Genomic DNA, 24061 nt, shown 5'->3' with positions numbered 1-24061 from the left:
AGTTTTTTAGCATCTTTAGCCATATATTATGAGCCATTGTGGATGGTCCAGAGAGCCACTGGTTCAGAATCACAAACCCACACCTTCTTATAATATTATAGATTAATTATTTTTACTATAACTTATAAACTCAAGACTCAAACATCAGTAATGAAGGCAACATGAAGGGAAACCAGAGCATTTAATTTTTATCCTATTTCCTGTTTCACGGGTGACTCCACATTGGAAGGATCTAACAATTCTTCGAATCTTATGTGAATAAAGTATTATTTAGAAGAGATCTAATTTTAATAGGAAACAAGTTGTAACAAGTGGCTTAGCTTCAGTCTGCTCTTTTTTTAAAGGAACGGCAAAAATAGTCTGATTGCAAAAAGTTGTACAAGTTTTATGATGTAAGTTTCAAGACTGAAAATTAAACCCATGAATATTGCCAGCGTCTCTGTTTATCTATGTAAAGGATATTTGGCTTCTATCTTATTTGACTTTTACTAGCTGTGATAGTATTGTGTTTGATGTTGATAACTCAGGCAAGTTGACTCAAGCCTGTTGGCTGCATTTGGTCATGGAGTCTTTTTAGTGCTGGGAAGCATGCAGTTACAACCTGAAATGTGTTTTAAGATCAAACCTTATCTTTTTTTTCCCCCCCACAGGCCTTTTTATTATCATTCAGAAAAGCTATAAACATGACACACCTGCAGATGTTACACAAGGTATGCTGAGGTAAAGATGGAAATTAGCTAGTCTTTTCATTTGTGGCAGATCTTAAATTTGGGTTTTTCTACTAAGGTGTAATCAGTTCTCATTGCTTACATTAAAACAGTGGTTCCCAAACTTTTTCTGAAGGGCGCATTTTACAAAGAAGCCGCTGCTTACAAAGAAAGATCCTTAACAGAAAATAGAACATTGACTTTTTTAATAACAAATTCAGTTTAGTCACTTCAACTAATAATCAGACTTTAGAATTAAATGTCAGTCAGAGGTAAAGATCAGTTAATCTAAAACCTAAACAGCAACATTATGGGAGAGATGTTCGGATCCATGGATCAAAATTTACACATAACACAAACGCTCAGCATAACACAGATGTTTCCATCATGCTCTAGCCACTCAGCAAACTTCCACATCCCAGCCAAAGAGGTAGGACACTCAGTAAGCTACTAACCTGCACAAGTTGACACAACTTCATATTCGAGAAAGGTAGCTACTAGAGCTCAACTAAATCGATCCTGTTCATTTTGTGCAACTTCAGCTCTGTAAAACATCAGGAAACATCTGCAGCAGACAGAAGCCGGACATACTAAAGATGTAATTGCGACTTACTGTTACGGACCCCTTCTGGTCTAGGGGTGGAAGGGGTTGAGTAACACAACAAGCCGGTGTTAAGTTAAAAAATAACAAGAATTTATTTACAAAAATGTTCGATAGTTACAAAACTTAAAGTGTCCTTTTCAGGTTGAATATAACAATAACAAACAAAAGGTGACCTATAAAAGGAAAACGCAGGCTAACCGGCGGCAAATTATAACTCGCTTACAAAAAACACAAAGGAAACTTAACCAAACAAGAAACTATAGAGTCAAACAAAAATCCATATAACTTAACAAACAATCCTAAATAACAAAAGGAGGGGAGTTTCTCCTAATGAGAAGACTCCCAAACAATCAATCACTATAATCACTGAAATTGCAATCCGTCTGTTGAACAGTCCAGTCAGAATACTAAAGGTCCAAGAGCCACCAAGTGTCCTCAGACACATAAACCATACAAACAGCTCAAAGAAACCACACAATGTACAAACTATTCAGAGAACCCAACACGAGGCGAACTGTGTCCTAGTGACACAGCTGCCATGAATAATGACAGGTCCTCCTATTTAAGGGCGAGGCATCACTCAATGATTTCCAGCTGGGATGAGCAGGAGCAGTAGTGACCAATCGGTGAGGCGGAGGGGAGGAACTGCAGCTTCTGGTCCACAGCCAATCCCGAAGCAGCACTGGCTTAGCAGCATTTGCATATCCAAGTCTGGAGTGACAGGCCAGAGGCCAATCCAAAAAGGCCAGGGGCCGTAACACTTACTACACTTAGGAAAGACAAGTCCGGCTGAGCTTCATCCAGCTGCAGACAATGCCTCCAGAGGCGGAGGACAAGGAGGGACACACACCCGTGGTTTTTATGGTTACTATCTTGCTAGGTCTCACCACATTGCTGGAATCCTCCAAACTGCTCGAGGTGGTTGATTCTTGCAGCATGACACCTAACACATTCCTTTCTTCCTTTCTTCTTTGGACCGCTTTCTTATGTCCATTTTCCAAAGGTTATCAGTCTGCTACAACTTTATTGAAGCTTGTTAAATATCACAATAACAATACGTTCTTTAAGTTATCGCGGGGTTTGGTGATTACACGCAAATTTCTTGAGAGATACGTTTTCTCATTGCAAAAGAACAGACATGGGAACTGATTCTACTTTTGATCATCAAGTACCACTATAACAATTACTTGTAAATAAATATAAATGAAAGTTATATTAAAAGTTATATAAATTAAAATGAAAAGGCTGGATGGGAGGAGCTTGCCAACTGGGGCCCGCAAATAGGGCCGGGTCTGATACTGTCTGATGCTGATGCTGATATTTTGAGACACACCATGGTCTCTCTTCACTACCTGCCATTGACCATTAACTGGTAAAGCCCAGGGTAAGATATGCTTCATCATATTTTCTTGTCTTTTTTTTTGGGCAATTGAAATCTCTGTTGTTTATTCATCATTGTTTGCCAATTGGTACTTTAACAAATTTGTCCATGTCTTGCTAGTGGTGCAAAAACTTTAGTTTTATTTAGCCTTGCTGCCCCCCCATCATAACTCTGTGGGAACCACTGCATTAAATCAACATAATCTCGTCAATAACTCGTGTTTGTTTGACCATTGAGGAAGTTTTATGAGTAAATTGGTTAGAAAAGACAGTAAGAAACATAAACGGGTCTCAAAACTTTCCATTCATGCTGTACATGAAGCACAAACACACACACACACACACACACACACACACACACACAAACCAGTCTTCTAGCAAATGTTTCTGAGGTCAAAGTTCTCACCAGCTTGGACAAAAACCAGCCAATCGGCACACAAGAACTTTTATGATGTGTCTTCTGCAAACCTGCACATCAGAGTCGTCGCTGTGTTGAGGAATGTTACATGCAAACCTCACAGAATAAACATGTTACTAAATATAGACAGTTGGCCTTCATCTTTAGTCTCTCCTCCCTGATCCTTCCCATCTGTGGGATGGAACGGATCCCATCTTATTCTGTGGTGCCCATAACAGAAAGACAAAAATCATCTATTCTGCCTCTCGCACTCTTCGGCTCTTTCCCTTATCTGAAATTTTCTTAATCATTTAAATTCATGCCTACATGTAATGTATTGAGCTAATGGTTTAGCCCTTATTAGCGGCACCACCAGCACTAACCATCTCCTGTAACCACCAGATGTCTATGTCTGTTATTATTCAGGGTTATGGGTCACTTACTGTAGAGTAATAAAACCACTCCCTTTTCCAGCAGGCCTTTAATGGCTGGCTAAATTAGCTATAAAGATGTTGTTACTGCTGTGTACATGATTGTAACCATGCAGAGACACATTATTATATACATTTGTGTGTTTGTGCAGCTACCTTTAATACTTGGGAGATGAGATACTTTTAAGAGACAGAGAAGCAGAGAGAGGTCATACTAAACAAGCTGACATGCAAACCAAATCTTTGTTAGCTGTTTTAATTTAAAGTAACATATAAACACTAACAGTGATATTCTCTGTTACTGAAAATATTCTGTTTTGCATGACAGCTTGATTTCAGTATAGACAGGGCAAGCAGAAGAAGGCAATTTAGTTTCATATGAGGGGTAGAAAAACAAACTTACCTTGAAATCTGCAGCCATTTTATTGCTTTGATATCATGCTGCCACCCAGCCATGCAGGATGAGGTCATTGCTGAAGGCTAATTTCTAGTAAGTGACACTTTTCAGGAAATTAAAGCTTGTACTAATGTCTCTGTTTATTAAGCAGACTCCTAGTCTGTGTTTTCACACTAGAAAAGCCACTAAAAGGGTTCTGTGCCACTTCTACAAATTGAACTTGTAATATTTCATGTCAAAATATTTTTGCAGTATTGGCAAATTTAATTAGTTATAACAATAAACTTTCCAAACATTGTGCTGCCCTACCTGAGATTTTAAATCTTTTTCGATGACTGAGTGTAGTGTCGATAGGCAGCAGCTCAGGTCAGCAGAAATAACACAACAATGCATACACACTTTACACAAGCATGTACATGTAGATAAACAATGCTTTTCCCATGACAGTTAAACCTACTTCTACAAGCTACTGATAACATTTCCATATCTCCCATTTGATTGTGATACGTTGGCGTTGATACATGCTACAATTGCTTTGAACAATAAATGCCTTCTTAGCGGGCAGGTTAGGGTGGTGGATGGATTAAGTCCCCAACCTTCAAGTGCAAGATTGTTGGACTGAGTCCCATTTATGATTATCTTTTTCCTCAGTCTGTTTCTCCCTTTACTCTCATAATTAGTTTGTTTTTTTCTTTGCTCCCGCTAGCTAATGGTCTCTGTAAGGAATTAGAAATACATGCCTGGGTGTTTGATAAGTATCTACATGGTTAGATACATGTTAAAAAAATATACAGTACGCAGTCACAGACTACAGTTTTATGCTGATTGTAGTTTCTGTTACATGGTGCTATATGTGACAAATAAATTAGCTTAAAAAACATCACTTCACAATTTTGAAGTCTTGTTTTTTTTTGTGAAAATACTTGGTATTGTATGTGTGGACAGATGTTTATATTTTCCCATTTGTGGGTTAGGGTTAGTGACTGGGCTGATATATGAAAAGAACTCTAAATGTTCATCATAGGACAAATAAGAAAGATTATTTCATCAAAACACTTATAAACAGACGTATTTGCCTCCACTAAGTTTACATGCTGCATTTTTCCCAGTTTAGTATGGGATCTACAGATAGATGAAGATAGACACAGAGGTGATCAGCTCCAAGGAAGTGTTCAGAGCAAAGGACTGAACAGAGGTAAAAATGAAATGGTTGGATGACATGCATGAGGGAATAAAGCACGATAGCTAACACAGGATCGCATCAGGGCAGAGGTTCAGAAACTCTGGCTTTAACTGCAAGAAATGAATGAACAGCCTGTATATTAAGTCGTACAGCCATGTGTTGAATTGTCCATCGTCAAGTGGGAGATACACAGATGTTTAGGTGAAACATGGTACGCAGCCTAAAGTGTAGCATAAGCCAACTATCACCTCAACAAACTGGAACAATCTTTAAATATTTGTTCTCTCGTCCAAGTAACAGCAAAGTCTTCAAGCAACTCCTGAGTGGCAGTTCTGAAACACATGGCTGGCGTAGTAATAGACAGCTTCCAAAAAGCTTCACTATCATACTCATATGGTAAATTTTTGTTTTAGGCTACATTTAGAATATAATGAATAATTTTGTTTCTTTTAAACAACTTATTTTAACATTGGCTCAGAGCAGTCATTTCATTTTGAGCTAAAACAGAAAGCTGCAGTTGGTTGTTGTTGTTATAGCACACTGTGGCCACCAGATGTCAGACTCTGTACTTCATCAGTTCAACCACATAGACTGTGGGTTTCAATAAAAAAAAGACACAAAGACCCAGTCCTGATTCTCTTCTCGGCCACTTTGCCAGGGCTTTAAATGTTTAAATGAAGTAAAGTCCCCTTCTCTTTGAGAGATCAGAGTAATGGTCACCTAACCATCCAAACCCCATGTTTAAGGACTAGATAACTACTTCTTAATCCCTAAAAGAAAAGGAGAATATTACCTCTGTAAATTGGAGGGCTAGGATCAAGGAAGTAGAGGGAATTGGGATTGGGAAGTCATGATTAACCTCAACTCTGTCAGACTCAGCATTGCAGTGAAGTGAAGATTGTGAGTGTCTTGTGTTTAAAAGCAGCAGACAGTAATGAAGACAGAGTGAAGGAGTGTGTATGTGCCGCAGAGAATAACAACAATGAATAGCCATGAATACAATCGTTGAATGCCTTTTGCTTCTCATGAGTGATATAGTTATAATTGTACTGGGCAAACTAAATCACACTGGCATAATCCACTCACAACACATGCATGCTCATGCATGCATAGGGCAATAATCCAATGATCCATCACCATGTGGTTTTCCTCTTTGTCAAGTATTGATAAGGAAAGGGCTGATGAAGCTTCGATGAGAGTGATGAAAATACTTCCCGCTTGGACAAAAGCAGTTGTATTCACTCTGTTGTTTTTTTGTTCTTTCTTCACAAATTAAAAAAAATAAAATAAATTTGGGATCAAAGGATCTATTTATGTGTTAGCCCGGCCATCCTGTATGTTTCTACCATCCTAAAATCTGTCACTAGCTTCATTTTGTTATTGGTGAAAGTCAAACTCACCATTAGCTGAAACCAATAAACCAGCTAGCTGAATGTTTAGTGCTTATTCTCACCTATATTCATAAACCTTTAATTATGACAGAAAGAGCAACATCACAAATGCAAGGAGATGAAATATCTTTTCATTTTGGATACTGAATGGACTTTAATGAGATGGTGCGAGTATTTCTAGAATCCAGTAAGAGCTTAAGTAACCTGGGCTCTTCCCCTGCCCAGAAATTTTTTTCGCTGTGTAAAGGTAACATAAGTTAAAAGCTTCTTTCTTTTGATTCCTCAGTTACACTGTTCACATGCTAACTTTCGGTGGCCTGTTACTTGCTAGGGTTGAATAATAAGTACATTCCAGTGATTACGCTGCTTCCCAGAATATTTGGTTTCATGATTTTCCCTTTAAGAACATTTTGTTTCTAAGTTTTCTCCATTTTCATCACAACGTAGTTCCAAAGGCATGCATTAGATCAAGCTGACACTAGGGTGCCCTCTGCTGGATCATAAGGGAACTTCTCTCTACCTGTAGAGCTTACTGTCTGACTCTTGAAATTGTCTCTGTTGCAAACTATCTACATATTACACAACTCTTGCATAGTCTTTATTCATGTCATTCATATTCATCTGTCACATGCCGTCATCGATCCAGTCAGTTTCAGTATAAAAACAAACCAATTTTCAAAGTTTTGCATAAATTTGATACTCAAGTACCGACTTTCATAAAATCCCTCAGCACCAGTAGGTGGAGTTGTAGACTGTATTGATACTGATCAAGTGAGGCTATGTTTAACTCTTGCTTTTAAGACAGCTCAGAGAACTATTTTTTGTTTGATGCAACCTACTTATTTTTTATTAGAGAGCTGTGTCTCAAAAGGCACATGAAAAATGATGGGTTTTGGTTAAGAAAATTATTAATCTTTAAGCTGTGGCTCAACTTAAAGCATGTTTTTATGATTAAAATATGAATAAAAAATCATTATTAACAACTGTGTATAAATTAAAATGATTTAACTACCAAAACACCAATAAAAGGTCAAAATTATTTATCTTTTATCAGCGTATTTTTTGTTTTCTTCTTTTGTAATTTTGAACTTGTTGATTGTTTTATCACCTACTGCACAGAAAGACACACACAAACAACTGCAAATGAGCTGGCATTGATTGCTATTAATACTCTAGCCCCCGTACAGTAGCTTGTTGCTGCTGTGATCTCACTTGTGGAGCGTGTGGGAAGCAACCACAGGCACATACAGGTAGAAGTGAAGTGTAATTGGAAGAGAAAGCGAGGCACAGAGACAAAGAGAGCCAGAATGTGCGTCTCTCCATCGCTTCAGCCGCTTTCTCTTTGGCTCCTCACCTCACGGACAGAGTGTGGTCAGTGTGTTTGTGTGCATGCTTGTGTGTGTGTGTGAAAGTGAGTGTGAGCAGCTGAGCGAGTTGGTCGCGCTGCGCTTTGAGAGTGACTGCCACTTCACTCTTCTCCACTCATCCATGCTGGATTAAAAAGCCTTTTTTCAGGACTCATACACAGCTGTTTGGGACACACATATTCTGACAGCTGCTGCAATGAGTGAGGAGACTAAAGAGAAATCTACAGGGAAGTCGGCTCATCGCAAGAAGAAAGGAAAGAAGGTAAAAAGCCTGAGCTTTACTTGGGTTCGTAAACAACATGGTGTGACTGCTTGGGCTGAAACACAAAATTCATTCTTAGACTGGAAGAAAAAAATTGCTGTGGCATTGCTTGCTTTGTTTTTTTTTAGACAAAATTTAATGGTTTATTTGATAAGTGGATGGTTATTTGATCATTGTAATTAGTTACTTTTATGTTTTATGGTCTTTGAAAGACCCACAATCGTGGATTTTGTTGGATGAAAGCATTTTAGTTGTTGCTGTGAGCTTTTGTTAAGCAATTTGATGGTGATGAAGATTTGCGTCATCTGAAAAAGGTTTAATTGAATCATTCTTATTATAATGCTTTTATCTTAATGTTATAATCTCATAAAAAGGAAAAACACATTTTAACATGTTTTTACTAAGCAACCCTGTCTCCTAAAATTACTATAAAATATGACTGTAGCCATTAAGCACCTGTTAATTTCATATTATGCTCAGAGATAAGACCAAAGACATAGAAGGAAAATGAAAAATGAGAAGAGGGATACTCAAGAGACTTGAGACAAAAGGTAAAATATGACTGAGCAGGAAAAGGGTACAGAGGAGTGGGAGCTGGAATAGAGAGGAGAAATTTAAAGCTGAAGAGCGAAATAAAAAGAAGTAAAAGTGAAAAAAGAGGTGAAGGACTAGGATCACAATATGGCAGAATATTGCAGCACATAGTCCTCATTTCTCTTGATGGGAAAATGTTGTATCTTTTGTTTCATTTCAACAAAAACATGAGCCAATGTTGCATTGATTTAAGTTCATAATAATGCTGAAAATGCCATCTCACTGCCACTTAAGAGATTAAAAGTGGTTTTCCTTTGCTTAGCCAATTTTTAGGTCCACATAAGCTGTCTGGCTCAGTGTGTGTGTGTGTGTGTGTGTGTGTGTGTGTGTGTGTGTGTGTGTGTGTGTAGACCTTTTAGTTTATGCTTTCAAAACACACCCCAACAAGAAAAAGAATTTAAAAATGTGGTCACAGTTAAGAAAAATATCAACTGCCCAAATTAAGTAATCAAATACATTTTCTTGAGAGATCTTTGAGACATCTTGGAAAACAAAAGTGACCTGCCCTGAGAAGTTTGGTTAATCATTCACTCCTCAACTTTAGCTTTTAAAATGATGTGGTACAGTGCCTTGAGAATTTGACCATACAAGGAAATCTGAAACGGTGATCTGATAATGGAAAGATTGCTGGAAAGAAAATAGAATAAAAAATACAACTCCTGGATAAATCAAGCTCCTTCTGTATAAAAATACACATAGGTAATATATTCATATTCATCTTAGAACATGGATAACCATGTCATGGGCCTTTTTAAAATGGTTTCTGGGACTGTGGATGGAAATAAATCTGGCATATTTGTGGCAAGACATTGTATGTTCAACAATATGCACTGTAAAATACATAAAGTTACACTTAACTGTTGAGACCTATATTAACTTATACCTTCATATTGACCTATGTGATTACATATTTGTTTTCTTAAGAACATGACCGACATTCAAACAAAAATACCCGAATAGCCAATTTCACAACCATTAATTAAAATTCCCTTATTGCACTTATTGCTTTCATCGTTCAAACTTTGACTGGAACCACCAGTCAGATAATGTATTAATTAGCGTATTACAGTAAAGATTTCTAAAATGACAACAATATTGTTATTGTATTTTTCATACATTGTCCAGATATTATGACAGACCTTTATGCTGTTGTCTAAAACTTTTCATAAACTGATTAAGCAGTGCTCTTTCATGGTTAGTAAGCTAACCACTTACATGCAAAATATGATCAATTAGCAAAGTTGCTAATTAACATTAGCTAAGTAACTTAGGCCAGTTGCAAACATGACATTGACTGTACACAGTTTATTTTACAATTTCTTACAAAAAACATTTATCCTTTGAACCATTTGTGTCAAGTTATGTCTTGTCTCGGTCTTCAAACCTTTAGCGTTTGACATTGAAGGTTTTGTGTGCTGAGATATAGCTAATAACCTTTGCTAACCTGAACCAATGTGTACCTAATTTTATCAGAAATTACACCTTGTATCTTGGAGACTGCAAATATTGTTTTACTGTTTTATGGCTCCTGATTGCGGAAATGTCCACACTCTATGTATTATTAGGTGTACAAAGCCAAAACCCCAATAATTAATTAAACAGTACTGCTATAAATTGCACTTTAATAAGTCTTAAAATGACTGATTCATTAAAAATGCTTTTCCATCTTCAGAGTAGCTGTAGCATATAACCTGCTAACTAACATACCACCACCACAATGCAATGCAAAGATTTGCTACAGTTTTTCAGCATATTTTCCTGACTGCAGCCCATTGGTGAGTTGTACATAGTATTTGTTGTTGTACTGTTCCTGATTGCACATCTTGGTTTTAGCATTGCATTTGTACATGTATTTCCATACAAGCATACACATCTCTTCCTTTATACAAGCTGAATATTACTCATTTAAATGCTATTTTTTGGTGTTAATACACAGTACACTCGCCTACATGTGTGAGCTAATCTTAGAGGATCATAAGCGAATCTGGTACCTACAATGTTAAAAAAAAAAAAAAAGCACAAGTCACACATTGCTTATAACAGTAATAGACTAAATCTGAGCCTAGTTTGCTGCTCCATTATACTCTTAACTTTAAGGGCTAGGCAGGTTTTAGTTCTTAAAGCTATATTTAAATCAATCAAATAAAAAAAAAAGTGTGAATCACTACAGTGTTCAATTAGCACTGTCCCAGTTGTACTTATTTGTATTGAGAAGTAAATTAAGGAGGATTTTAGAGCCTTTTGCTGTGATAAGAGTGCTGGCTAAGCACCACCATTCTACAAGATCCAGCCTTATGTTAGGTCAGCTGTTCTTGGTCATCCTCACAAAATTACACTAGACTCTTTATTAATGCTATGTAACAGGTGTCTTTTACCCTTCCAGTATATATGGAAGGCAGTCCTTAGCATAAAGGATTAACTGTGTATTTTAACATTAACACTATGTCCTTTGGAAGGAATAGAACTTTGAACATTACATTTGCACATGATGAACTTTTGCACAAGGGATGTGATTAATGGTTGTTTTTGTACTTGAAGAATGCAAGTAAGCAGAATAGACAAAATGAAAAGAAGCTGGAGGGGGTGCACCAGAAAAATTAAGGAGGAGTCAAAAAAGGTGGAAAGCAAGAAATGGGAAGCTGAAGTTAAAAGGAAAAGGAATAGAAAGTGCCAGAGAAGATACCATAGAGTAGGAAGGTTGGTAAAAAGAGAGAAAAGGGCACGAGTGTAATGATAAAGACGAAACAGAGACAGGAGATGGAATGAAAAGCTCATGATTCTGTTGTTAGATGGCATCGAGGCTGATGAGAGATGACTGTTGTGTCACTGTGATACTGTGAAAAGGAGACAGTCGGAGTGATGGGAGGGAAAGGGAGAGACAGCAAAAAAAGAAGATAAAAAGAGGAGTGTAGAATGAAGTCAGTAACAATGGATGACTATTTTAGGTAAGAAGTCAGGGCAGCTGAAGCGATGGGTAGGCAGAGTGAAGAGGAAGAAACTAGAGGAGGAAGGTTATTAAAGGAATAAGAAGTGAGTTTAGGAAGACATGGAGAGCATATTTTTGCTTTGATGAAATAAGTGTTGCCTCCACTCTTCCACCTGTTGCCAGGGACACGGCATAACTGTAGTGATGAACTGGAGTCAAACTGCAGATGACAACCTGCAGGATGAGTATGAGTAATTCAGGAAGTTCCTAAAGCTTTCACACACTAAAGGGAAAAAGTGAACGCTTACATGTGGTTGTGTCAAAGGTGAGAATTATGTGAGCAGTGAAAATATTTAGCAAGAGCAGTTCTGTTCTATTTTAGTGGGAGAAACTCAAAAGTAGTGCATTTGACATCTTATGGTTGTCTCAGCCAAATAGTTATAAAATGTAGTGTTTGGTTTATTCCAATCTGAGATGTTCACAATTAATGTGGATGTTATGGCTTTGTGGGTCACATGACATTTGTATCTTTGTTAAACATCTGGTAGCTGTTTACAGAAAAAAACATGGGCTAGCTGGAGGTGTTTTGATTTTTAATTTACTATTTTTCTTAGCTTTATGGAAAATAAATATGAAAATCACTGGCAACATATACAGTACAGTTCACATATGAGCAACAGGTCATGCATTCAACATGCATTCATAGAAACAACAGTTGCTGCTTTTCTCTTCATCCAATACTTGAAGTAACTGATAAACAATCCACCATGAGGAAATAATATGATCACTGAGTGTGTTTTCTGTCATGTGTCCCAATGGTTATGTTTAGATTAAGACACTACTCTAAATGAAACACTTCCATATAAGCAACTGTTTCAGACTTATCTTAATCTGTAGTTTGTAAATGGAGTAAAAAATGATGAAATTTTTTCTTCTAGAGCAGTGAAATGTCACAGCTAGAAGCTAGCCGTCAGAATAATGGAAGTAAAGGACTCAATAGCAGACACGAGAACTGAAAAGACAGACCAAGTTTATTGTTCATGAGGGATAGGAATGTCAGAACAAGGGGTCCAGGTATTCGGATCTCTGGGAGGAGAGGGGAATTGTTAGTGATTGTTCCAGTGAAGCAAAACATCCAACAATCCAGTCTCCAAATGGGTGGCTTACTGTATCTGGGTGGAATTCCTGAATGGAAGAGGGGAGGTAACTGCTGTGGTTCCTGAGCAGGTAGTGGGGCAGGCAGGCAGGTTGAGGAGGGTTGAAGGAAAGAATGGCAGGTGGAGGAGGTCTTGAAGTTGAGACGTAGTCGATGGGAACACTGATGGGAGCCTGATGTACCAAAGAAACAGTGAGACAATCTGGTGATGTCTGGTTGCTCCTGCAGGCCTCATAAAGGAAATTTTGTTGAGGGCAGATGGAAAACATCTGTGGGAGCAGGAGCAGACTGGACTCCACCCAAAGCTTCCTTGAACCTGCTCCACCTCACCTAAAGCTTAGGAAAAAAAAAAAAAAAAAAAAAAAAAACACAAGCAGGAAAATTGTGACATGATCTCCAACCCTGGTCCTTAAAGCCCACTATCCTGCAGGTATTAGATGTTTCCCTGCTGCAATGCACTTGATTCAAGTCAACTATTGAGCCATTAATTTGAGTCAGATGTGTTGAAGCAGGGAAACATTGAAATTCTGCAGGACAGTGGGCCCCGAGGACCGGAGTTGGGGATCCCTGTTCTATAATACACCAGTATAAATTGCATTATGAGGACATTTACACATAATAATAATTGCAATGTCACAGACAATTCTATTTATGGCTCATTATCATAGATCTAGTTGCTTGTTTGTGTTATAAGATATGTCAATAGTGACTTTACCACAAAACACGAAGGCTGCAGAAAATGGACACTTGGACTGAAGGAATAAACTCAGTGGGATAATACTGATATTACATGTGCACCATTGTTTTGTTGGGACACAGTGTTGGCATGAATCGTTCAATAGATTGTGCTATAAAATAGGAAATCTGATCAGAGATTTCCTGTGTGTAACTCATGTGAACAAAATCTGAATTTGTCTTATTTAAATTAAGCTCAAAAGTGGGAATTTTGCTGTAAACATGTATAGCTGTTCATAGGCGAAAGAAAATTAATTAAAAAAGCAATTCCTAGTAAATGACTGTTATTTAGCTTATTTAATAAAACCAACAACTTTGATACCACTTATTGAATTGCTGAGATTGACCCTGTCTGTCTGCTGTAGCTGCAACGCATGCCAGAGGTTTTGTTTTGAGGTATGAGACGGCGACTGTCACAGTAATGGCAGAGAGGAAAGGAGACAGAGTGAGTCACAGGGGATCCAAGAGCTTAGCAGGTGTGTTAATGGATGTAACTATGACAACCAGAGACCTGCTGGGAGACGGGAGGAAGTGAGAGAAGCACTTTGGAGCTGTGGAAGTTACTCATCAGATACAAAGACAGCAGCTTCTTATTACATTTCAAGTAGCTTTAAAGGTGGAAGCCTGAGCGATAAATTGGGTACTACAGCGCATGTAAACATGCACTCAGTTACGTTTCTCCCACTGAACTGGGTGAACTCGAGGATTGAAGGATAAAACAAAGCTGATATGTTCTGCCATACATTGTATTTGGCCTGGCTGTGTTTGCATGCATACACAGGGTTCATTCATTTCACATTTTTTTATACCAGACATCCCAAAGCCTGTCTGGTTGAGCTGAAGGAGGAGACGGGAAGAAATGCCTCAACCAAGTGTCGAAGTGGAGATGCCAAGTGCTATGTAATCCCATCAGTCTATTCTAAGTTTTTTTTCTTATTTGCATTAAAAGATATGGATAAAAGTGTTATTTTAACAGCTTCAAAGTAAAATTGTGTACTAATAATTAGAATAAAACTCTAATCAAATATGTTATGTGTATGGGTTCAGTTTTAAGTCCATTGGAAGTTTATTCATTCCTATGGGATTCTCCATCATTTCCAGCAAATCTCTAAAACAATATTCTTGCTTTTTTTATATGTGGAAATTTTTACCATTTGCGGTGAATTTCATAAAGAGGCAATATTGTTTGTCAGTGAGATGGATAAACAAAGTAGTGAACAAGCTAACAAGCTACTAGTTTGATAGTGAAATTGAACAGATCCCAGTTAGAAATTACCATGGTACTTGGCCAACAGGTATAAAAAATATGCTTGGCTGCATAGCGTGATAAGTGTGTATGGGTTTTATTATGTTATTTTTTAATATCCTTCAGAAAATTGACCAGTCGACTTGCATTAGTGTTTCTCCATTAGTGCTTTCAAAGAGATGCTGCTCTGTCTCCAGCTTGGGTGATTTCTAGGAACCCATACCATGTTTTCATCAGTTTAACCAGAGCCAAGTAGAAAGAACTTCACTCTTTGGAAGTAGTTGCAGAAGCAAAATGGTGATTTGTGTTGATTATCTGCAAACTTTTATCCTGTATGTAGTCAATCTGCCATCTTCATTTGTGGATGAGCCAGGGGTGGAAGGGGGTACTTGGTTGGTTTTGTATTAATTTTGGCAGCTGCAGTGGCTAAATTCTACATCCAGTTTATCTGGATTGGGGGTTAACGGTCCATCACGCTGGCCGTCAACTCCAGGCCCACTCTTGCCCAAGTATTTTTTTACTGTTGTTATATTCCTACTTTACTTTCTTATGCTAACCGATTATTTGGTCTGGCATTTGGGTGAGCCCAGCCTTAACCCACTGTAACCTCGTGGTTCACAAATAACCACAAACTTATTATCCCAGTTGAGAAGCAACTTTTCACACACACAAGGGGAGTGGACCATATTTCAGTTGGAAAAATGAACTAAATGCACATACGTGGAAACGAAAAGTAAGAAGAGCAGTACCATTGAAAGGTGGATCTCAGCATTCTTTCAAACAAGAAAGAAATTAAGCCGCAGATCTGCACAAAGTCTGGGTGAGGACTAGTGTATGAAAGATGGGCCTATTGCCATATATTGATGCTTAAACTATATATACTTTGCAGCCCTGCTGTGTAGCCCTTCTGTGAGGCAGATGAGCAGCACATGTACGCATGCTTTATCAGTGTTTTTATGCTGCTTTAGTCAGGAAAGTGGACTTTTGCTTATGTAACATGACTGCCCACGTCCAGTCATTTTCATCCCACACCCTCTCCAATGTCAATATTGTCAATGCTTCCAATAAGCATGAAGTGTTAGCTCCAGCACACTGGTAATCTAATTTATTCCAAATGAAGAGTCAGAAACACAGACAGCTATCTGAAATTCTATTTAAACATTTCAGATCAACTGGCATGTTTGGTTTATCATAAAAAAGGAAAAACATTAATCATCCTGGAGAAGTCTCTTTTTTTATATTAATTTTATAGCAATATTGTAATAAATCTTAAGAGTACTTTCTCTGGTTTCAAGGCTTTGTAGGTGGAGTTTGAGGAACACAGACACAGTTCATGTACACTTGGCACAAATCAAGGATTTGTGTACAACCTTGTGTTTTAGGTTGATTATTTCTCCTTTTGATGATATCAGTTAGTGTTGGACTATATATTTTTGGAAAGCTTGATTAGTCATGTTTACATAACTTGCAAGGATCATGCTGTGGTGGACTGGGCAACACAGCTAAATATGTGGGCGTGTCCCAAAACAAAAGTCTCAAAATCCCCAGCAATATTCTCTTTTTGTTATTCACTTGTCACCCACTGATACTAAAGTTGAGACATAATCAACCAAACTTAGACAACATTACTAAGTTTAGACTTCAGTGGATTCTTATGATGGCAAGTTTTCATATTTAGTTGTTTTACAAACCATTTAATATAAATTTTGTCTGACCTATAAATCATTGTGAGCAAAGTAAATGCAGTCACAATTCCAGAAAACTTCCAATGTAATGCAAAATTTAAATAAAAACATATTGAAATGATTGGATATGAAAAGAGCACCTTAAAGAAACAGATCTCCAAAAGTAAAGATGGGCAGAGGTTCAGCATTCAAATAATCATCTATAAATTATGGAGCAGTTTCAGATTAATAATCCCCAGTGTAAAATATCAAAAACTTTATCCTATCTTCTACAGAATCAATATCACAAAACAACAGAGTGAAAAAATGTGGAGACATCTGTGTGCGTGATAAAGTATGTCTTAAAATCAGTATTGAATGCCCTCAAGCATCCCTGCATTATAACCTATGCAGGATTTTTTTCACTGTATTTCTTCAGGAACACTTCCAGAAATCATTGCCTGTGATCACAGTTCACTGTGTCATCCATATTAAAGATTTATTATGCAAAAAAGAAGCCGTATGTAAAAATAATCTAGAAACGCTGCCATTTTCTCTGAGCCAAAGCTTATTTAAAATGGACTAAAGCAAAGTGGAAACTTTTATTGTGGTCAGATGAATCTGAATTTGAAATTCTTTGTTGAAATCACTGCATCTTCCAGAGTAGAAAGGAGAGGGATTATCTGGCTTGTTATCAGTGATCACTTGAAAGGTTTGTATCTCTGATGGTATGGGGCGAATTTGTGCCCAAGGATCTGGTATCACTTCTAGAAAAACACCATTAATGCTGTATAGGTGTTTTTTTATATACGATTTGCAAATCACTGCAGTCTGTTTACTTTACATGTTACATTAACAATCTAGCATTACTTTTTAAAAAATTTTTGAGTTTTAGCAGCTCCATCGGATCAAAAACCTAATATGTTGTAATATGTTTATTAGTTTGTCCCTCCAGAGGGCTCTGCTTTGGTTCATGACCAAATACCTGCAAAACATCTTACACTGATAGCTGCTGACATGTTCAGTAAGTCTTTAGTTGGCTGATGGCCTCTTAGACAGACAACACTTCCCCTCATCTTCATTTCTGTATGTCTAGATTCCTGATGATTGGACTGAAGTGTTGGCACACCCCTGCAGCAGAAAAGCATGTGCATCAGTAAAATAAAATGTGTATAGCATGCCTGCAGCTTAACCATTTGCCACACACAAGGCAACTGGGTGTTTCCACTGTGGGCTCAATATCCTCTTCTTTCATAGGGTGCTGCTGGGTGGAGTCAGACAGGTTACTCTATACCAGAGTGTAATCCCAGTTGGAATGCCTGTTGCACTGCATTTTGTGAGCACGTAGCTGGCTGCCATCCCGTACAGTTCACCATTCCTGTTGGGACAGACGGGGATATTTGATAAGTCCTCAAACAGTATTACTAGCGTCTGATAGAGCTTGGCCAGGTTGTAGCATGGGTGCTATGTTGCAGGCTCTTTTTTGAAGCAGGAAGTGAAACATAAACTGATGAAATGCCCATTCCAAAATTCTGCTGGCTAGCTCAGAAAGCCAGCAACATTATCCTCATGTCACACCCTCGGCATCATATGAATCACTGAGGTAAATAAAAGTGAGAAGGCATTGCGTTCATCTGGGAAACTTATCTTGTCTTATGAATGATTATTAGAACAAATTTTCCTTTCAGAACTGTGAGGCTGGCAAAAATCCACTGACTTTTAAATTATCTGGTGCAGAATTTTCTCATGGAAATTGCTTATACGTCAGGTTTTGATTTTTGTTTTTTATCAGTTTAGTAATATCATATTCCTGTGACTATTTTGGTATATAATGTATAGTGCATTAGCTTTATTATTCTTGTTAAAATTTCAGAAGGAGAACTTTCTGAAGAGAGCCATTCATAATTAGAGAATGAGAGGATGACACCTCAGTAGCTGTAAAATAAGGTGGAGGGCGTTCAGTTGGTTGTAGTTTGCAATTATTGCCACTAGATGTCACTGTATCCTGCACTGTGGACTAATAAATACTATTGCATATGACTTGTGTTATATTAAAGATGTAGTAAAGTAACTTTCTGATCTTAAAACTCTGCATTCCGGAGTTGTTTAAGTTGTTTGTTGTTTATTAGGTGCATTTTATGAGCCGTCGCTGCCCAGCAGTGTTCCGTGGCTTAGAAATCTCACTATACAACTTTTTCTTCTGGTACGTCTCTTGACGTTGCACCTGAGTTTTGCTTTACGCCACACACTAGCACCACACACACTTTTACTGAACGAAGAGAGCTGACAGTACAGGATCGGATGCAAGATGGATGCCAAATTAGATGGCGATTAGGAGTGAAAATCTGCAAAAGTTTTGTAGTGCTTCTTTAACAACTACAAAAAGTGGTGCTAATTTCCTTTGTACATATAGAAGTGGTGAAAAAAGCTTGACAGATGAATTTAACAGTTTTTTTTTTGTTTTTTTTTTGGATGCAACGCTTATAAGAAAAGTTTTTGTGTGGTGAATTGTCCACTAAAGCAGCTATGAAACAGCAGCAGATTCTAGTACTCAGCATAAATGCACAGTAAACTGAAACACTATTCATCATGCAGCAATATACCGCACATCCCTTGTTAAGTGTCTTTAGATACCCTCGCCAAATACGCAGCATACAGTATAATGAAGCTGATGATATTCTTTGCGGTGAGAGTTCCTGCCAGTGTGGTCCTTTGGAGCCAACATATTGTGTTTTTGCTGAGGCAGCCGCGGAGCAGAATGCTGTGCTTGGCTTTATTTCTATTACTTCACAGGGACCGGATGAAGCCTGGCTCTGTTAGCATGGCAGGTTCAGTGTATGGGTCTCTGTTTCCAGTTCACATCTCACTCATGCTCATGCAAACATAAAGTGACAAAGAGGAGTTATTTTGGATATGATGAGGTGAAAGGGAGACAAATGAAATGACTTAGTGATGCTTCTTGGTTAAGACTTGATTCATTACAAACATAGATTGCTGTGCTTGCCTTGATCAGCAGTTGACTGAGACCCAGGATTGCAGATTTTTTTTTTTTTTTTTTTTGTATTTCCAAGTTTGTACTTTAATCAACTTCTAATCCCAGTCAAGAAGGTATATCTGTACAAAATCCATTTGTGATTTTACAGGTCTTATATTCATTGTAGATGTAACACAGTCAACAAAACAAAGAAAACCAGAAAAAAGTTGCAGTTCTAGCCATGATCCGTATTTTAAAAAAATCCTGTAACTAAAATAATCCCCATAAAAGCTAACTGCTTGAACAAAAGATTTCCTACGTTGTTATGAATGGCATTGAGGCACACTAGTTATTTCTATCATAACCTAAGGTTTCACCAGTTCTGGCTACTTGTCTTTCTAAGTTTGACTTATCTCTCTTTTTTTTTATTTAACATCTCATACAACTGTAGGGGTTGCATTTGCATTATTTTTTATTAGTTATTTGACTTTTTAAGTAAGATTGCCAATAAAGTTCACTCTAAGTACTAAGACTTTCTTTTATGTCATTAGAATAGGTGAAAAGGAAAGAACTGTTTATGGTTAAACTATTAAAAAAATAATGTTTATATCTTATTTTCAAGACTCCTGTCATGCTATATTAAAACAAATACTCAACTTTAGTTTTAATCTGGACTGTGGAGTTGATGAACCAAGTAGAAACATAATAAATCCCTTCAGGTATTGCTGGTAGGAAACTTTCTCTAGTATTACATTAGATTCCTCTAGCATCATTAATTTAAAGTGTGCACAAACACCATATAGCTGGTGAATTAGCTTAATGTCAGAGTGACTGACTAAGCAGCTGCAGTCCCAGAAGTAGCATTGGTTTGCAGAAAAGCTTGCAAAGTGTCAGCTATAGATCACTGATGAATACCTACACCAGCAGAGCACTACAGTAGTTCAACTTAAATTAAATTTCTTTTAGCTGTAGTGTACAGCTCTCGACCTGTCATAAGATAACACAGTCGCTTTTAAATGATTTTGGAAGATATTGGATATAAAAGGTTATTTAAATTAGGGTAATAATTTTAGTTAACATATACAGCACACTGTGTTGCAGTCAGTAAGTACAATATGGACAGTACAGCTCATGTTTCCCTGGCATACAGAAAATATATATAGCAACTCACCAATCTTTTTTTTGCTTCTAGTCAGCTTAGAAAATGGATGGTGCACTTTTGCCTAAAATTCCATCTAATATTTTGGAGCCTGTTAAACAAGTCTTTTACAAGTTCACCACATCTTGTGGTCTCTTGTGCTGCTCCCCAAACTGCAGGTACTAACTCAAACTTTACATCTGACACATACAACATCCTGGCGGCACACAACTTCAGATGTTTGATGACAGCCGGTTCCTGAACAGAGCTATAAGTCAGTATTCGGTCAGTAGTACACTTTTATGTACCATTAAAAGTCTTTCTACAGCAAACATTTTTAGTCTCAATCAAAACATGCCTCTCTCCACACATTATGTCAAGACCAATGGCTTCATGTATATCAGCCTTTCGCCATTACTATAGAGCATCGTCTTACACCACCCACATATTTTTTCATAATTAATATGATTCCCTTGCTTGAACAAATTAGTATTACTTGAATTTTAATTCATAGTCACAGAGCCACTTTCTGACTACAGGAAGTGAGATTGCCATAAGTGCATTAAGATTAAATTTACACAGTGTATCGTACATGTGATCAAAAGCAAAGTGATGTTACATTGGCTTCACTGATTCACAAAGGGAATCATTCTGTACACCTTAAGAACAGGCTTACTGGCCTTGGTGAAAAATGAGAAGCCACTTTGGTCAGAAAGGTCACCACCTTTAATTCAGCTCAGATGACAACAGGAGTAAGATTGGAGAAATTTAACATTTCAAAATGTGCCTGAAGCTCAGGGATGGAGCATTTATTGAGCCTTAGTAAAGCTGTCAGACAGTAGTATGATTAAACTGATCTGACTTTGTTGCCATGGCAACAGGAGTGTGAAAAGGATGATGTAATCAAGGGAGAAACATCTCTATTTCTTAGATTTACCACAATGTCCTCCACTCTACCTCCTCATCATGGTTTATTGTAATCTTTATAAAGCCAGTGTTATTAATTTCTTTTTTGTCTCTATGTCTTTTCCCTGGTTTCCTTGTCGTCTTTTGTCCATTTTCTTTCACAAACACCACCATCTCCTACCCATTAAATATTTATCTTTCATTCTCTTGCTCTCAGCTTTCTCTACATGTTGGCGTGGTGGTTTATGCATGGTTTTACTTCCTGTACAGTAGAGAAACACTTCCATGTGTGGCTAGACTTTCTTTTTGTTAGGATTTTACTCTTTCTTACTGAGTGATGTTAGGTTTATGGTTCTTTGCTAAACTGAGTGAACTGAGCCTATTACTGAACCTTCATATATGACCAATACCTTTGTTGGAATTTCTGTCTTTCTGTGCAAAGGTATAAGCACTAGTTGTTGGTGTGGTCACTCTGACGCTGCTTCAAACAATGTTGACCTAATATCAACAGATATTACTTCCATGCAGAAAACTGGAAAGATGTCTGTACGGTTGTCATGTGTTACTTGAACCGGTTAAATTTATACCACAAACTATTTAACAGATGAAAGAGGTCACCATGATGTTGTGTATTGATTAGTAAACTTCTGGTTTGAGGCCTCGATTCCAACATTTGGCTGTTGCCATCATGGGCTCTTTAGCCCTTAAAACAACCACCTTTGACTCCTAGTATTTATTTAACTATGGAGTTAGCTAAGGAATTTAATGCTTTTTGAATGGAATACTATTAGAGCCATTTTGGTACTTAAAGTCAAAGAACATCATGACTTTTTGACCTTGATATCTATGGAGGCAATCAACTCCGTTGAAGGTGTAATTGTTCACATGATCATTCCCTTCCTCCTACACCTTCCACTGCAGAACTCAGCTTAGATACACAGCAGTAATCTCAGACTGTGTGAAACGTTTGGACTTGCAGGACATAAACACCAGTTACTGTTTATCCCTAAAGTCACAGCAACAAAAACAGCAATACAGATTAATGTTTGATATCTAGTAACATTCACTCCTGCATTGCCTCTATTGGCCACTTCTGTAATGTATCTTGTGTACATGTAGAGTTTCCAAGGATGCACATAATTGGTGCTCCAAACAAAAGCAGAATACATGAGGTAGCCATCATCAATACGTAACTTAAAGTACGTAATTAAAAAATACATTTTGGGCCTTCGCTAATTCTGCACTTTCTTAACATCTTACACCAGATGAAAACTGCAAGCTTCTGCATAAAGCTACATCATGGTCTTTACATGCTATTGTAAAACTCTAGCATAGACTTCAACGCGTGTTGATCTGATATTCAAGCATAAATTCAACTTAAACCTGTGGGAACAGCTGTCATTATTTCTGGGCTTCTTCTGTACCCAGCAGATGGTAGTTGTCAGGGCTGAGACTTCCTGCTCAATTTTGCCTTGTTTGATACAAATTTATTGACAAAAGCTAATGGAAACCTGATTAAACAAATGATAAAGAATCTCTAAAGTGATTGCAGCTTTCCAGTTTTATCTAAGAAAAAAAGAAGAGGAGGGATTTCTGGTCCAGTACACGCCAGCTGGTAGCTAAAGCTAAACAGTTTCTCATGATAAATACAGATGAAGAACTATAATAAAAGAGGAAGAGGAACAAGTGCAGAAAAGATGGGAGGGAGATGAGGAGAGGCAGAAGGCTGAGGGGTTTCTGGTCTAGAGCACTGAGAGTACTGGCGGATCGCCTGCTGGAAATACCCAGACTGTTCCTCACACACACTGAGATGCACGTCATCGTTGTCTGCATGTGTGTGCGCGTGTGTGTGTGTAAGCTACTAACGACAGCCATGTATGCTTACACTTAAATCATGCTATCATTAATCATGTCATGTTGCACGTCTACAGCTAAGAGTGTGGTTGCCGAACACAGGACACAGACATCTCCTGAACAAACAGAGCACTTAGTGAACATCATCAAAGAAGCAAGCTCTCTTTTTCTGGTTCGGTCTATTTGTCTCTGCCACTCAGGCACAACACGTACACACCAATTTTCAGTCCAGCATCAGCACAAAAGCAGCACACATGTGCAATAAAATAATCACTTTAATTACACAGTTCAAGCACAAATAGGTGCAAACGCCATATTTTTGAGCTGACCATGAAGTTAGAAAAGCCTGTGTCTAAATATGACTTTGTAGTATAAGTTGAATGTTTTTATAGTGTTGTTACTGATGTTCAGAAATTCCCAATGTTCAGTTTTATAATAAAAAGAGAGTGCTTTGCTTCAGGAGGTGTTTGTCTTCTAAACTTTTTAAATCCTCGGTTGGTGATATTCACATTTTTATCAAACTTGCAAATCAGTTTCATTGTAACATGTCGCATGAACTATCAGAAACTCTCAGCTTAAAGGTTCAAAGCAACCTGTCAGCCAATGTAACCAGTAGGCTATGACAATGACAATATATATATATATATATACATGATCACTATTATTTGTGTGGTGATGATCAGATTTTAGTGATTGTTCCATTTAGTCTAAAATTATTTTTAGACTCTTTTTTTATTTATTTATTTTTT

At 37.6% G+C, this 24061-nt stretch overlaps 1 protein-coding gene across 12 annotated transcripts in view; it reads left to right on the top strand.

Moving 5' to 3' along the window:
- The first annotated feature begins 7843 nt into the window (after window positions 1-7843).
- Window positions 7844-24061, top strand: part of LOC121632655 (ankyrin-3-like) — a 161747-nt gene continuing 145529 nt past the window's right edge. For 5 of the 12 annotated variants that reach the window (XM_041974326.1, XM_041974327.1, XM_041974322.1 and 2 more), the window contains exon 1: window positions 7867-8119. In XM_041974326.1, the coding sequence (XP_041830260.1) occupies window positions 8054-8119 (66 nt within the window). In that variant the 5' untranslated portion in view covers window positions 7867-8053. Of the gene's footprint in view, window positions 8120-24061 lie in introns of all 12 variants that reach the window. The other 7 variants (XM_041974323.1, XM_041974320.1, XM_041974318.1 and 4 more) reach the window with 5 other exon arrangements.

This window comes from Melanotaenia boesemani, chromosome 21 (genome assembly GCF_017639745.1).
Source record: "Melanotaenia boesemani isolate fMelBoe1 chromosome 21, fMelBoe1.pri, whole genome shotgun sequence".
NCBI classification, from domain to species: domain Eukaryota; kingdom Metazoa; phylum Chordata; class Actinopteri; order Atheriniformes; family Melanotaeniidae; genus Melanotaenia; species Melanotaenia boesemani.
This window is presented reverse-complemented; position numbering and strand designations above follow the sequence as displayed.